Source organism: Callithrix jacchus, chromosome 8 (genome assembly GCF_049354715.1).
Source record: "Callithrix jacchus isolate 240 chromosome 8, calJac240_pri, whole genome shotgun sequence".
In the NCBI taxonomy this organism is placed as follows: Eukaryota; Metazoa; Chordata; class Mammalia; order Primates; family Cebidae; genus Callithrix; species Callithrix jacchus.
The window spans coordinates 112,877,704-112,894,065 of record NC_133509.1 but is presented as its reverse complement, the minus strand read 5'-3'; the positions used below and the strand labels follow the sequence as shown (position 1 = coordinate 112,894,065).

At 49.2% G+C, this 16,362-nt stretch overlaps 1 protein-coding gene across 15 annotated transcripts in view; it reads right to left on the bottom strand.

Moving 5' to 3' along the window:
- The window catches only part of ADCK1 (aarF domain containing kinase 1), a 152,060-nt gene that overhangs the window by 20,519 nt on the left and 115,179 nt on the right, over window positions 1–16,362 (bottom strand). For 13 of the 15 annotated variants that reach the window (XM_078335522.1, XM_035261183.3, XM_035261185.3 and 10 more), the window contains 2 exons: window positions 4,207–4,356; window positions 2,836–3,033 (listed from right to left, as the gene is read on the bottom strand). The exons of 1 other annotated variant lie outside the window; for it this stretch is intronic. In XM_078335522.1, coding sequence (XP_078191648.1) covers window positions 2,836–3,033; window positions 4,207–4,356 — 348 coding nt within the window. The remainder of the gene's footprint in view (window positions 1–2,835; window positions 3,034–4,206; window positions 4,357–16,362) is intronic. One more of the 15 variants, XM_035261187.3, reaches the window with a different exon arrangement.

Genomic DNA, 16,362 nt, shown 5'->3' with positions numbered 1-16,362 from the left:
GCACTCCAGCCTGGGCAACAGAGTGAGACTCTGTCTCAAAACAAAAAAAAAATGCATAAATAAAATTATATCTTAGTTAATAAAAACAAATATATACCGAGGACCTAGTACATGCCGTGTGACCTCATCCAGGCCTGAGGCTTTAAATGTCACCTCACCCTGAAGACTCCAAAATTTGTATCTTAAGTCTAGACCTCTTTTGTGAACTCCCGTGTTAGCTGCCCATGACATCCTACCTGCTCAAGAGAACTGCTGACTACCCCCACCACAAATATGTTCTTCCCAGTTTTCCCTATGACAGGAAGTAGCACCATCCCCCACCATAAAACAACCCAAAAAGCTGTGATACAGCCTTGACCCTGCCCTTTCCCTCCTCTCCACCTCCAATCCTACAGAAACCCAATCTTACTTCCAAAACACACTTGGGCTCCACTGCCTCTCTCCATCTCTGTTGCCACTGGTATAGTCTGCGCTCCTATCATCTCTCAACCTGGAGTCCTGGCCCAGGCTCCTAAATGATCACCACCACTCATCTTACCCTACTCAAGAGAGATACTTAAAAAGAGCAAGCCTGGAATCTCCCTTTTCTGCTCAGAGCCTATCAAAGGCATTGTTTTGTACTAAAAATTAACTGGAACATCTTCCTGTGGCTTTTAAGACCCTGTGTGATGATCTTCCTGCCTACAACTCCTCAATCTTTTTTTTTTTTTTTGAGACAGAGTCTTGCTCTGTCACCCAGGCTGCAGTGCAGTGGCACGATCTTGGCTCACTGCAACCTCCGCCTCCCGGATTCAAGTGATTCTTCTACCTCAGCCTCCCGAGCAGCTGGGACTACAGGCGTGAGCCACCATGCCTGGCTAATTTTTGTATTTTTAGTAGAGACAGGGTTTCACCATATTAACCAGACTGGTCTCGAACTCCTGACTTCGTGATCCATCTACCTCGGCTTCCCAAAGTGCTGGGATTACAGGCGTGAGCCACTGCACCCAGCCTCCTCAGTCTTCTCATCCCACCATCCTGCTCATCACACTCTGGCCCATACCAAACGCTTTCTTTCCTCTAGGCCTGAGTGCACCTGGAATGTGTCCTTCAAGCTCTTCCTGGAACTGGTGTCTTTCTTGTCCTTTGAGCCTCAGCTTAAATGTCACCTCCTCAAGCCAGGTCTTCTCCAAGTGCTGCCCTGCCCCCTTACTCACAGCACACTGCTTGTTTCCTCCAAGGCACTGACAACCTGCAATTATTCCATTCACCTGTTTGTTCACTTGTTTACTGTCTGTCTCCCTCAACCAAAGTGTAAATTACACAGAAGGCCTGTCTGCCTGTTCATCATGGGATCCTCAGCTCCTACCCACAGCCCAATGAAAACAAATGCTTGTCAAATGAACGAACTTCAGGAACTACAGGTAGGCACTTTACATGCCCTATCAAGAAAGCAGAAATCATCCTTATCATCCCTATTTTACAAAAGAGGAAAATTGTCTCTCTTCCTTTGAGATGATGGGCTTCAAGGCTATAGAAGCCGAAAGCAATTGGTGGTCACCCTTGCCACTAAGCTTGCTGGAGAAGGAAGCCAACCTGGAGGAAAGTGGAGCCGAGAAAGATGGGGAGAGATGGCCTCTTTGATTACATCATTTGAGAATCCAAAGCTGCATTATCACAAAGCAGCTTACAGGGTAAGCAGCTTACTTTGAGGCTCAAAGAGGTCACGAGGACCACCCAAGGTCACGCCGTCAGGAGAAGGAAGTGCTGGAGCCCAGGGCTTTCTGGCTGCACAAGCAAGACCCTGTCCCTTATGGTGAGCAGGGGCCTCAGCTGGAGCCCAAGGCCATCCCCCACATGGATACCGGCAAGTCTAACCGGGTTTGGCTGTGAGACAGCAGCCAATTCTGTGGAGCTGGAAAGGCCTCCTGGAAGAGGGCCCACCCTGAGCCAGGAGGAATGAGCTGGCCCCCATAAGCCTCTGTCATGCAAGCAGAGGTGCGTATGAGTACCAGGTAGAGATGCTCCTGATCTGTCTCCTAGCCCAGACTCCATGAGACTCCTGTCTAGGTGAAATGGAGAAATAAGCTACAAATAAAGACCATTAAAAAGCTGCTTTAGCCTGGCCAACATGGCGAAACCCTGTCTCTACCAAAAACACAAAAATTAGCTGGGCATGGTGATGTGCACCTGTAATCCCAGCTACTCGGGAAGCTGAGACAGGAGAATCATTTGAACCCAGGAAGAGAAGGTTGCAGTGAGCTGATACGCCACTGCACTACAGCCTGGGTAACAAAGCGAGACCCTGTCTCAATAAACAAACAAAAAGCTGTTTCACTAAAAAGTCTCTAGACAATGAGATGAGCACCCCTGCTTGAGTGACACCTGAGAAGTGAAGGGCCCTCTCAGCTTGGCGCCTTAGAGGAGCCACGTGATGGGAGACAGTGCCAGGCAGGGCACAGCAGAAGTACTTCGGACGTATTTAAGAGATGGTCCCTAAGGATTCCCAGAGGTCCTATGGGAGAACGTGGTGAAAGCCTGGAATCTAGTGTGAGCAGGTCAGAGCTAAAGTCACAGAAGTCTGAGTTATTACAGTTAATGTGACCCTGTTTCTACTCTAGACTGAGAAGGGTTGGAGGGGAGAGAGGGAAGTATCATCCCCTTCCCCTCCTCCCATCCAGGGCACTATTTCCCCTTGTCTTTCTCTTCTTGTCCCATATAGCTCCAATTCTTCCCCTCTCCCCCCACACAGCCCACCAGTCTAGACACCCAGACCCTGCTTGAAAGGGGTCCACAGTCCACCCCTAGCCCTGCCTCCTGCATTTAGGAAGAGGCAGGACCTGGAGGGGCCCCTACCTCAGTGGCAGTGATGGGAGCTTGGCTGATGCCTCTGTTGACCGAGTCCCACGACCTCGCTGTCAGCATGCAGGCAAATAAGGGGTAGAGATCCCCGGCTCCCAGGCGCTGGCTGTACTCCTTCACTCTCTCCATGTCAGTCCAGATCAGAGACTGCCAGAGGTGGCAGTAATTCAGGCGGAACTCTTCCGTGAGCACCTAGGGTGGAGGCAGCAGTGGTGAGACCTGAGCCTCGTCTCCCCACCGAAGGCCCAAATCCCTGGCTGATGCTAACCATGGCAAAAGAGGACAATGAGGACTGGGCCTTCCCATGGCATCTGCTTCTCCCCCAGAGCTCTGCCATCCCTGAAGGCTCAAGTTCAAAGCGACCCTGAGTGGCAGAGACTGTTAACTGCCCACCAAAGTCTACATTCTCCTCTTCTTCCCAGGTGACACGCTACTTTCTCAGCCTCCCTCAAAGTTAGATGTGGTCCTCAGCGTGAGCCCAAATGATGGAAAGTGGCAGAAGCTCCTCTTCTGGGTCCCGCCCTCAGAAACTTTCCACGCACACTCCTCCAAGCCCTCACCCCTCTGCCAGCTGCCAACATCATCATCTCTGGTGAGGCTTGGGAGGCAGAGCCTGGCAGCCTCCTCCACCCATCAAGGACTGGCAGGTGAGCAAGCAATTAAGCCTCTGTTGTATCTGGGCCTTCGTTCATTTTGGGGCCACGAGTGAAAACAGCTAGCCTACCCTAAACTAATGCATTCTTCTTCGTTAAGCCTTTCAGAAGACATGAGATCAGGCCCTCAGAGAAGCAGAATCCCCTAGGGAAACCTCCCTCGGGACCATCTGCCTCACAGAATCAAGCCAGGCCCTGGGGTCCAGATTGGCAGTGAACTTCCCAACTTCCAAGAAGGTGCTCATGGCTCCTTTGAACCAAATCTGCATCCTGAGGACACAGTCTGAGGCCCTCCAGCCACTGTGAGCTGCCTGCCTCCTTTCCCAATAGGTAGTATGTTCTCACTGGGCCTGAACATGTGGTTATTCCTTCCCGCTGAAGTCCCAGCTCATGCAGAGGACAGCTTACTCCTGAGGATCCTTGCTGGTCTGGAGTTCCACGGGAAAGTACAATCTAATATACAAATCTCTTTCTGTCTACTCCTCAAAATAGCCTGCAAAGGGGGTGCCGTCAACCTCACCTTCATGAGGAGGAAGCTGAAGCTCTGAGAGCTCTGTAACAGTGACTTGCACAACATGGCAGCTCCAAGGGAGAGGGCAGGGCGCTTTCCAGCTACCCTTGCTATTCCCCTCCCTGTTCTGCTGCTAATTAGAGTGGTGGGCAGACCCCAACCCCAGAAGCCCCGGGGCTGGGTGATAAAGGCCCCTTCTACCTGGTAAAGCCCATGGTCCAACAGGACAATCTCCGCCTTTCCCGTGCCCCGGTGCTTCCGCACCAGCACGTTGCCAGGGTGGGGATCGCAGTGCACAAAGCCATTGACAAAGATCATCTCACTGTATATCTTGCCCAGGTAGCGCGAGATCTGAAAGAGAAGGGAGGCAGGTGGGAGCGCCTCTCCATTCACATCTATCTCAGGGACTTCTATCTGGTCTCCCAGTGTGGTCACTTTTAAAGGGAGAACAGAGAAAATGGGCGGGCCGGAGCGGTAGCGTTGGGAGTGATGGTTTGAGATGACATACTTTTTGAGTTTAAGACTTCTTAACTTTAGCTGCACCTTAGAATCATGAAACCATGTGGGTGGTACAAGGCACCAGTATTTTTGAAAGTTCCAAGGAGATGTTAGCACATGATTAGGTGGGAGAACTGTGCTCTCCACTCCCACACCCGCCCCTCCACACATCCCCCATTTCCCTCCTCCATACCCTTTTATCATTCCTTCTCCATCTTTTCCCCCAAAGCTAAGAATGAGCTGCAAAGCAGAGTCAGGGGAGCCATTCCACTCACCCCTTCTCCAAAGAACAGGGCGGGGGGCTGAGGAGCAGGAGCAGGTGACCGCGCCACCTCCTCTAGGGTTGCCCCACCTGCTCCAGGCCTGTGCCAGGTAGACCCAGAGCCACAAGCCCGTCTCCCTGCTCCCCTCCCTGCCAGAGCCCAATGCTGATCTGATTTATGATGTCTGCACAGAAGAAATGACACTAGAGAAGCCATTTAAATCATCCTGTCACTGCAGCTCTCCCTGACGAGGCAGTCTTCTTATCTATAGTCCTTTTTTTATTAAAGCTAAAAGCCTCTTCCCAGCTACAGAACAGCTGCTGCATAGTGCCAGACCTGGGCCCATAGAGGGTCTGTCGACAGGTTTCCAGGGGACAAAGAGATGCTTGACCCAGAAAGCTGACACCCCAGGACACAAGCTGTCCTTGGCAACCCTCTTGACCTCAGTGTGACCCCATGGTCATTAACAAACCTATCCTGCTCAAAGAGGAGAGGAGCTGGGGCCCAAGGGTGGGGAAAACAGGATTGGGATCTTAAAAATTCACCTCTTTCCCCCAGCCTGCTAAGTCCTACCTGACCAGCCCCTCCCTCCTGCCTGGTCTAATCTCACACCATACTGACATTCCAGCCACATTCACTCTTTCTCTTCCCCAACAATGCCTGTGCTTTCCAGCCTCAGGGCCTTTGCACATGCTATTCCTTCTGCCAGGAACGTTCCTGCCATCTCCCCTTCACCTGGCTTACCCCCTCTCTTCCTTCCCATCTGACTCAGCATCACCTCTCTGGGGAAGCCCCCCAACCTCCCAGGCAAATGAGATTCTCTCACCACACGCTCTCAAAGTCCTTTCCTTTCAGGGCACCAGCACACTATTTGTGTGATCATTTGATTAATGACCATCTATCCCACTATCATATACTCCCAAGATAGCAGGGACTCGCCCTGCTTTGTTAAACAGCTTTATTGAGGCATAATTTATGGACCATAGACTGGCTCTATTATGTATCCACTTGCTTGTAACAGTGGCAAACATGTGACTACGAATCCACGTTCAACGTGAGACCCTCAGCCCTGTTTTCCTAAAATGCTGTGGTTCCTCGCCCGATGCTTATTCTAACCCCATTAATCTCCTCTGAACACCAATCGATTATAATTTGCCCCAAATTAAAGCATCAAGAATGACACTACTTGAGCAACAATAGCTGACATCTTCATTAGGCCCCAAAAAGTAAGGACAATTATGATCTTCATTTTGCAGATGAGAAATTGAGTCATCAAGGTTTACCTTACTCATGGCCAGACGAGGGTTGAGCCAAGATTCATACCAGCTGACCTGGCAGCCTTTTAGTCACTGCTAGTCTACGCTGGCTTGCACCCACTTCTGCACTTTTCAATTGAGCTTTGTGACCTTCAACAAGTTGCTTCTTCCCTCAGCTTCAGTAAAATGGAAATAATAATAGTGCCACCCTCAGGGTCACTGTGAAGGTAAATGAGAAGGCCATGGTGCTGTGCCCTGGCGACTCTCAGAAGTGCTCCTGTGGTTGTCATTACTGATTCCCCGTAACACCCCTGGAAGGTGAGCAGACTAGCTTTCATTGTACGTTTTTAAAAGGTGAAGACAAGTAAGACACTGTGCCCAATACTATGCCAGCCCTCCAGCACCTGTCATTTTCCTGGGGTGAAACAGACATTCCAGTACTCGATGTCTGGCACTAGGAGCAGGACCTTGCCCCAGGTCAAGTTCTCAGTCTCAGGCTGAGATGCCAGATGCCCCAGGGCCACCACTGTCTGCTTCCTTGGAGAGGGGGCCCTCAGCCAGGGCTGGTCCTCGGGGGGACAGCAAGTCAGTCCCCACCTCGATGCCACCAAGAACCTCTTCTGTGAGGCTCTTCGAAGCTCCATAGAGCCATGCTTTGAAAGGCTGTATCTGTCAAACCAATTGCATTTATTAAGTAATCATTCATTTTTATTTGTCAAGGATGCATATAAGGTCCAATCAGGGCTCCTGATCAGCCCAAGATAAGTAGTGCAGCCAGACTGAGCTGACAGAATTCCAGCCAAAAAAGGAAAGAAACGACATTTCATTTAGTCTGGGCAGACCTGTCATGGGGAGATGTATGATGTCCCTTAAGTTTTCTGAAATGTTGCTAATCACTCTGGGCTCCCTATTACTACATTGAAAGATGGCTCCTAGGGGTCTAGGGGCTTAGGATGGGGGAGCTCTTGCCCCTGAGGAGCAAGCTGCTGCTGGTGGGGTTGGGGAGGGTGGTGGATGACAACTGCTGCTCATATCCACATGAGAAAAGCCACCAGAGTGGCCTGCTCCACCTCAACACCCCCAATCCACCTGCCTCTACCTGGTGTCTTTCCATTTGGGGGCTGTTCCTAATGTGTGCTTTAACCAGATTTCGCCAGGATAGACAGAAACAGGAGGGGGAGTTCCTGCCAATGGCATGGTTCTGTCACTTTGGGCATGGAGACCTGGGGATAAGGCACCTCCCTTCTTAGACTGGGTCCAAGTTCCCTTAGCAGCTACGTGGGACTAACCCCACCTGCTCTACTTGCTCACAGAGCAACCTTGAGATTCAATGTCAAAATAGGATCACATAAGAGAAAGCACTTAACACACTATAAGACACACACCAAAGTTTTTTTTTTTTTTTTGATGCAGTAGGTTATCATTTTTAACAGAGGAAAAAATACATACCCATTATCACTCTCAAGGCATAATTTTCAAAGTTTAAAGCATGGCTCACATAAATACAGAATGTGTGCCAGGCACAGTGGCCCACAGCTATAACCCCAGCACTTTGGGAGGCTTAGGAGGGATGATTACTTAAGGACAGGAGTTTGAGACAAGCCTGGGCAACACAACAACACCCCATCTCTACAAAAAACTAAAAATTCAGCCAGGTATGGTGGATCATGCATATGGTTCTAGCTACTCAGGAGGCTGAGGTAGAAGAGTCACTTGAACCCAGGAGGCAGAAGTTGCAGTGAGCCAAGATCGCACCACTGCACTCCAGCCTGGGCAACAAGAGTGAAACTCCGTCTCAAAATAAATAAATAAGGAGGCAAGTAAGATGTAGAGCTGGTTCAAGAGAATTTTGAGGAAGTGGGTGTTTATGAGCACTGAAACAGGAAAAAGAGACTAAGGTTTCTGGATTCGCTAGAAAACTGGTTACTATTCTATGAGGTATAAACAAAGTCATAACCTTTGGGGTTATCTTTTATGCTAGACAGAAATTATTTGCATCTCTGCTGGATAAGATCTTCAAGTTGATGTACGATCAGTCTGAGCCTTAAATTAATTGTCAATAGCAAAGTGAAACAAAAGTACATTTCCCTAGATATTAAAAAAAATCCTCTAGGGAGCCGGTTGACCAACGCCCAAGAATGCCGTACCACGCTCTCCTGGCCTTATTTCTAAGTATTGGATGACTTATCTCTACATCTCTTAGAGTTGTGTTATTCTTTCTAGGAACTGAGTTTCCCAGAAGAGAGAAACCAGCTCCCTCCTACTCAGAGGCATTGAGGAGAAACCTAAGGAAATTACTGTGCACACAACCATCTCCCTTCTATAATATATTGTTGTCTTGCTTAAGAACAGATCACTGTGTCCCTAACACTGCCCCATGCCCTGTGAACGGTGGCATCTGCATAATGACAGGAAGTACCATCTTTTTAGAATGGTGCATGATAGACACACCCGACAGTAATAACTTAAGCAGACCCATATAGCAGACACATCTGACTTAACTTCAGAAATGCAGGTTGCACCAGGCATGGTGGCTCACACCAATAAGCCCAGCACTTTGGGAGGCTGAGGCAGGCAGATCACCAGGTCAGGAGATGGAGACCATCCTAAACAACAAGGTGAAACCCCGTCTCTACTAAAATACAAAAAATTAGCCAGGTGTGGTGGTGGGTGCCTGTAGTCCCAGTTACTCAGGAGGCTGAGGTAGGGGAATCACTTGAACCCGGGAGGCGGAGGTTGCAGTGAGCCAAGATCGAGCCACTGTATTCCAGCCTAGCAACAGAGCGAGACTCCATATTAAAGAAAGAAGGAAGGAAGGAAGGAAGGAAGGAAGGGAGGGAGGGAGGGAGGGAGGGAGGGGAGAGAGAGAGAGAGAGAGAGAGAGAGAGAGAGAGAGAGAGAGAGAGAGAAGAGAGAGAGAGAGAGAGAGAGAGAGAGAGAGAGAGAGAGAGAGAGAAAGAGAGAGAGAGAGAGAGAGAGAGAGAGAGAGAGAGAGAAAGAGAGAAAGAGAGAAAGAGAGAAAGAGAGAAAGAGAGAAAGAAAGAAAGAAAGAAAGAAAGAAAGAAAGAAAGAAAGAAAGAAAGAAAGAAAGAAAGAAAGAAAGAAAGAAAGAAATGTGGTTGCTAGCTGGAGGTTGCTGAGGACAGGGTACTAAATGAAACTGTGGCATATCCTGCACGCTTTTTACAAGTGGTGGTAGTTTTCCTGTCCAGCCTGCCACCACTGAACTGTCTTGTAAGTTCCCCCAAACAAACTGTATGTTTCATTCACTGTCTCTTCCTTGGTGTCTTGAACCTGGTGCCATCCCCATTGAAGTTGAAGGGGTCCAGTATGACAGATAATGATAGCTAACACACTATTCCAGCACCATGCCAGGCACTTCACACTGACAGATTCAGCACTCACTGCCATTCTCTGCAGTAAACAAGTGAGGGAATCAGGACATAAAATACAAAGTTTGGTCTCTTCGTCGGCAGTTAGTCTAAACCCAGGGGCAGTGGCTCCAGAGAACAGGCCTCAATCGCACTGCTATCCTGCCTCTCCACTCACACGGAAGCTCTTCCTGGAGACAGAGGCTGCACCAAAGACTTCTAAACACCACCCCACTCCAACCCCAGAAGGCGGCAAGGTGTGCCATTTAGAAAAAGAAAGTCAATGAGAAATCTTTTAATTGTTCCACATAAAAAGACTGTGCCATTCACGTTAAGTGATTTCAGTTATTATGCAATGCCTTTATTCTCTAACAGTAGGGAGAGGGAAAAAACCCAGGAATCTATAAAAAGACTGAGTAAAGAATTAATTTAGTAAATAATATTTAAATCAAGGAGTTATTTTTGGACTTTGCTCAAAACCTGAATTGGTTAAAAGTACTTTAATTATTCTATAATTACATGGATTAATTTATTCCCACCCTCGAGAGAAAGTCTATTTATGTTTCTGGGGGGCGTCTTAAAAGAAAGGCCAAGATCTCTGAAGGAAATGGGGTTGGTGTTGCAGGATATTGATGAGTAGCCTGATATTAACTATAAGGAGGTTAATCATTCAAACTCTGTCTTTCCCCCACATTCTGCCCAACCTTCTTGAGGCGTAACAGCTTGAAATACTAGACCAGACCTAGCACTTTAAAAAAAACAAACAAACAAGCAAGCACAGGGTCTTACTCTGCAGCCCAGGCTGAAGTGCGATGGCACCATCGCAGCTCACTGCAGGCCCAATCACCTGGGTTCAGATGATCCTCCCACCTCACCCTCCAGAGTGACTGGGATTACAGGCATGTGCCACCACACCCAGCTATTTTTTTTTTTTTTTTTTTTTGTAGGGACAAGGAGACAAGGTCTCACTATGTTGCCGAGGATGGGATGGTCTTAAACTCTTGGCCTCAAGTGATCCTCCCACTTCAGCCCTGTCCCAAGCACTGGGATTATAGGTATGGGCCACCGATGCTGGCCCTAGAGCATTTTACCATAATCTCCACCCCTGTCCCCAGGAACCACCTTTGGGATTTGTAAACCTTAGACTAAAAACAGCTGCCCAGCATGGAATCCAAACTTATCCATGGGTGTGGCAATCTTGGACTAACAAACGCTGAAGTGGCGTCTCTGAACGCAAGGGTGCTGGGAACCTCTGAACACACATGGTGTCAGCAGGGGTAGTGAGGAAGAAAGAAGAGGGGCTTTGTGAGGCCAAGGCAGGCAGATGGCTTGAGCCCAGGAGTTCGAGACCAGTCTGGGCAACATGGCGAAACTCTTGTCTCTATAAGAAATACAAAAATTACCTAGGCATGGTGGCGCACACCTGTAGTCCCTAGCTACTCCTGAGGCTGAGGTAGGAAGATCACCTGAGCCTGATGAGATCCAGGCTGCAGTGAGTTTAGATCATGCCACTGCACCCCAGCCTGGGCGAGAGCCTATATTAAAAAAAAAAAAAAAAAATAGAAAGAGGTGCTGAGTAAAATCACAGGAAACTGGGATGTTACTCTAATTTTGGAGCTTCTAGGCACCTACTGAAAGCTTCTCTAGGATAGGCCTGAAAAGGCACATCACAGAGAGCCACAGCATGGGGTGTTTAATGAGTCTCTCTGGCCAGAGACACTCATTAAAGTCATACCCTGATATCAGAGCAGGTGGGAGGGGTCCCAGGGGCCTTGGCTACAGGAAGACACCAAGAAAGGGAGGAAAAGCTGCAGACATGTGGCATCTCTGGCCTTGGACAACAACTCAGTCCAAAGAAATACTTTCCTAGCTTTCCACCTTAGCTGGGTCAATATGAAAAATGGGGAAAGGGTTTCTTCCATACTTGCTCCCCCATCTTTTGGCACACAGTGTACAGCTAGCACCATTGGACACCACAGAATTCCAAGGGGTGGAATTCAGCATAATTCAACAGGTGATGAGCACGTATGCTGGGCCTGGCACCATGCCAAGCTTTCTGTTCCAGTTGTCAAATGACCCAGTGGGTTACTCTCTTATATCCCACTTTAAAAGAAAACTGTGGCTTCAAAAGGGTGAGTAGCCTTGCCAAGGCAGCAAAGCTTGTAAGTAGCAGAGCCGAGCACCTGAACCTAGGAAGGCCAACTCCACTGAACAGTTACCCACTCCTGACACCTTTGCTGTTGAGGAAATACACTTCCAGGAACCCATCTCACCCACCTGGACCCCTCTAATATCCCTGAGCTCTTTTAAAGATTTGGTGCAAGAAGCTATGAAAGGATGGACAATGGAAGGAGATGTTTTCCTCTGGTGATTTTGGTGGAAGGTCTTCATGCCTCTGCAGCTGCTCAGCATTGGTCTGGCCATCTTCTACCAGAGAGACAGACAGGCCCAGCAGGGGAAAAATGACACTGAGCCAAAATGCAAATTCCCTAGTCAACTGGAGGTGGTGATGGTAGAAACAAGGGGAAAGGTAGAAACCTCCGCATGGCTTTTATAGTTGGGGGGGTGGTTCACCATATGCTTAATGGATGACTATTATCCAATTCCAAGGCTTTGTACTGAGAAAATAGAGGTAAGCAGGCAGGAAAAGGAGCAAAGAGTGTTCTCAAAGATCCTATGGAGGAAGACATGCTTCTGTGAATCATGATCTCATGAATTATAAGTAATAATAACATTATTTTTACAGAACTTCACAGCTTGCAAAGTTCACACCCTATGCAGTAAGTAATGTTCTCTCTCCAACTGCATAGATGAGAAAACTCAGACTCAGAGGACGTCGCTTGCCCAAGGGCACTAGCCAATACACAGTCTCAGGAGCCTTTAACTTTGAAACCCTCTGCTCTTTCCACCCAGCATGCAACCTCTGTGAAGCCCCGCCAGCACCCCCCCTCCATTATAGCATGTGCCCTCAGTGCTTGCTCATGGCAGCTGCTCAATAAAACATTTGCTGAAAGCAAACGTGAGACCCTTTCACTGCTCCTGCAATGACACGGAATGGAATTTAGAACTACTAGAAGAAGCATAGCAAGGACTCTGGCTAAGCATGGCAGGGGGAACCCAGGCCATTGACTCCACTCCTTCATGAACCCCACTAAAGTCACTCAAAAAGTCGTGAAAAAGGAAAAGACCCTACCACAAGAAGAGAGTAGAGACGCAACAACAGAAGACAAAATGAGATAAGCAAAATGGTGTTTGCGGCAGGGAGCTACTGAGAAGTGACTTGGCCGGCTAGAAAACATGGACCCCTAAGCTGGCAATGGGAGAGCTTTAAAATTATTACTGTTGAGCCCCAAGCAGGCTCAGAAACTGAGGGACCCTGGCACCTCTGAAAATGAGACCTGGGGGTCTTGAAAAAGAAGGAAGAAGGATTAATTGAAATACATTTTTTTTGAGACAGAGTTTTGCTCTTGTTGCCCAGGCTGGAGTGCAATGGCGTGATCTTAGCTCATTGAAACCTCTTCTTCCTGGGTTCAAGCGATTCTCCTGTCTCAGCCTCCCAAGTAGCTGGGATTACAGGCATGCACCACCATGCCAGGCTAATTTTGTATTTTTAGTAGAGATGGGGTTTCACCATGTTGGTCAGGCTGGTCTCAAAGTCCTGACCTCAGGTTATCCGCCTGCCTTGGCCTCCCAAAGTGCTGGGATTAGAGGCATGAGCCACCGCGCCTGGCCTAATCGAAACACTTTAAAAGAACCAGCTCAATTCCCAGATCCCCATGCAACCCTGACACAAGATGGAGGCTGAGGCTCTGGAGAGGTGAACTGACAGGTTCTGGAGGCTGCACTGCACGCCAGGAGCACCACCCAAGGACGGGGCGACAGTGCACGCCAGGAGCACCACTCGAGGATCAGGCTGCACTGCACGCCAGGGGCACCACCCGAGGACCTGGCTGCACTGCACGCCAGGAGCACCACCCGAGGATGGGGCTGCACTGCACGCCAGGGGCACCACCCGAGGACGGGGCTGCACTGCACGCCAGGGGCACCACCCGAGGATGGGGCTGCACTGCACACCAGGGGCACCACCCGAGGACGGGGCTGCATTGCACGCCAGGAGCACCACCCGAGGATGGGGCTGCACTGCACGCCAGGAGCACCACCCGAGGATGGGGCTGCACTGCACACCAGGGGCACCACCCGAGGACGGGGCTGCATTGCACGCCAGGAGCACCACCCGAGGATGGGGCTGCACTGCACGCCAGGGGCACCACCCAAGGACAGGGCACTGGATCTCAGTCCACATAACCACTGAGGAGGTCTAGCACTCTCACCCCCTGGATCCCACATCTCTAGGACAGCCAGGCTGATGTCCCTTCTAAAGCCCCATCCCTGGTCTACCCGCAGTCTTCACAGACAGTGGTGTCTGCCCACCAGACCTCCAGTCATCCGTCCCTGCTGCCCCTACACTCCTGTCTCTGTCACCTCTTTCTTGGCTAATTTCACACAAATTAAATTGAGCCTCAGCCTCGGCAGGATCTTAAACACACACTCACTGAAATCCAATTAACCTTCGATAAAGGTCCGGCAATCAATAGTCATTCTGTGGCTTGGGGAGGCGCCATCCAGCCTGGGAAAGCGGACTCGTGCACGACCTTTACTTTTAATGAGATCAATGACAGTCATTGTCGCCAGCTCTTAAAATGACTGGCAAATATGATCACCAGGTCAGGCCCTTGGTAATATCTGCTTCTGGGCTCACAGACACAAACAAACGAGGGCCCCTACAGGCTACTGGCTCTGAGGCCCATGCTTGCTGGCAGGTGGGCACCCCTGGGCAGGGCTGTCTCAGGCCTGGAGGTGCAGATCAGCAGGGTGAGAGCTGATGGCTCTCCTGGCAAGGCCTGGGCCCCTGGCTTCATGTTTGAGTGGGTTCGGGGAGTCCTGAACTGCAGTGAATGTCTGAACCACCTGGACACTTTGTTGAAATGTAGATTCTTGCAACCTTCTACAATCCTTTCCACCCCAGATTTGGATTAGTGAGTTTGGGGTAGGGCCCAGGAATCTGCATTGTTAAATAAGCTCCCCTGGTGATGCCTTTTTTCCCCCTGTAGTGATTCTAAAAGAGATGGTCAGAGAACAAGTCTTAGCTCCCAGAAAGCTGAAGAATCAATGTTCTTGGTTAGAGTCTAGCCAGTCCAACACTTCAATAAGCATACTGAGGACCAGAGGGAGGTTGTGATTTGCCTAAGGTTATATAGCAAGCTACCGGCAGGAAAGAGATTGAACCTACGCCTCTTGCCTGCTAAACTGATATTGCACTAACTGAGTCTATTGGGCGGGGTGGGACCGGGATGCTGTAGGGTGAGGAGGCCTCTTCAAAGCAGAGTGAGGCTCATGCGACAAGTGGTTGGAGGGGTACGGGGCCATCACCCCCCACCTCAAGAGGGGTCCCTTCTACAGCCGCCTTCCAGGATAGACACCTGCTTGTAGCAGCTAAGATGCCACTAACCACACTACACCTTAGGATTTAGAGTAAGACTTTCGCCCCCTGTCACTTCGATCTATCCCTTGTACCTCCATCCCCAAGGAATGCTCACAGCCAGGCTGCCCTCAGGAGGGAGTCCCTCCAGGAATGGCTCGCTGAGTACCACAGTCCTGGGGAGACTTTAGAACCTCAGGAGTCTATCTGAAACTTTCAGAAATGTGGAGTCTTTACACACACACACACATACACACACACACACAGTGCCCCATAGTCTTCTACAAGGCCATGGCTTTGAGGTTGGTTGGTAAGAGACATGATAGATTATTGAGAGTACGACGTGTCCCTAATCTATTCCCAACACCCCTGATGCTAAGTGGCAGTACTTAGACCACCACAGTGGCCCTTGGCCCACTGCAGGGGTTTCTGGGAAGTAATGACATCATCTCAGACTGCCAAAGAGCTTCCAAGTCATACAAAGCCTAAAAGGGACTGGGGATTAAGAAATTAACATGGTGTGGCATTACAAGAATAGACCAATGAAAGAAAACAGAGTCCAGAAGAGCCCCACACTGAAGACAAAGACGTCAGATCCCAAAACTGTATAATTCCGTTTATGTGATGTTCAATCATGGGAGCAAGTCATCTATGGTGGCAGAAAGGAGAAGAGCGTTAGCTCTGGGAGGGTACTGACTGGGAAGGAACATGAGGGAGCTTGCCAGGGGGCTAGAAATGACTTGCAACTTGATCCGGACACTGATTCTATATTATATCAACATGGAAATTTACTGCGGTATACAACTAAAATGTGTGACCTCAGGTAAGTTATCTCCCCTCTCTTCTCTGATTCTTCATCTGCAAATCTGAGACAATAAGACCTCCTTCATAGATTGATAATGCAGAAAGCTCCTAGCACGTAGAGCCAGGCCATTAGTAAACATTAATGGTTAAAAAAAAAAAAAAAGTTGGGGAAGTAGAAAAAAAAAAAACAGCCCGATGACAACTCCGTTGACCTCACTATCATTTTGGGGCACGCACTCAGCACCTGCCAGGCTCTGTGCAAAGCACTGTTTGTGCATTAATTCACACAGTCCTCACAAAATCACTTACTTAGAGTTAGGTACAATAAAAAGAGAAAAATGTTTCTATGAAGTGATCCTTGATATAAGCCAGAGAGAGAGCGGTTACATTCAGACACTGCCTGGGGTGCTGGGCAATGCTCAGTTCGGGCCCCAGCTCCTCTGAGAGTTAGTTAGCAAGTAGCTCCAGGTTCCAGCAGCCCAAGGTATTGGGTTGGTGCAAAGATAATTGCGGTTTTTGCAATGGCCTGAAATAAAAAACAAACCACACAATTACCTTTGCACCAACCTATAGATTCCTGGCAGGAAGAGGGGCAAGGACTTTGGAGCCATGCAGACCTGAGGTCAAACCCTGGTTCTACCCTGCTAGCTGTGTGATATGGGGCAAGTTGTTTAACCTCTCTGAGC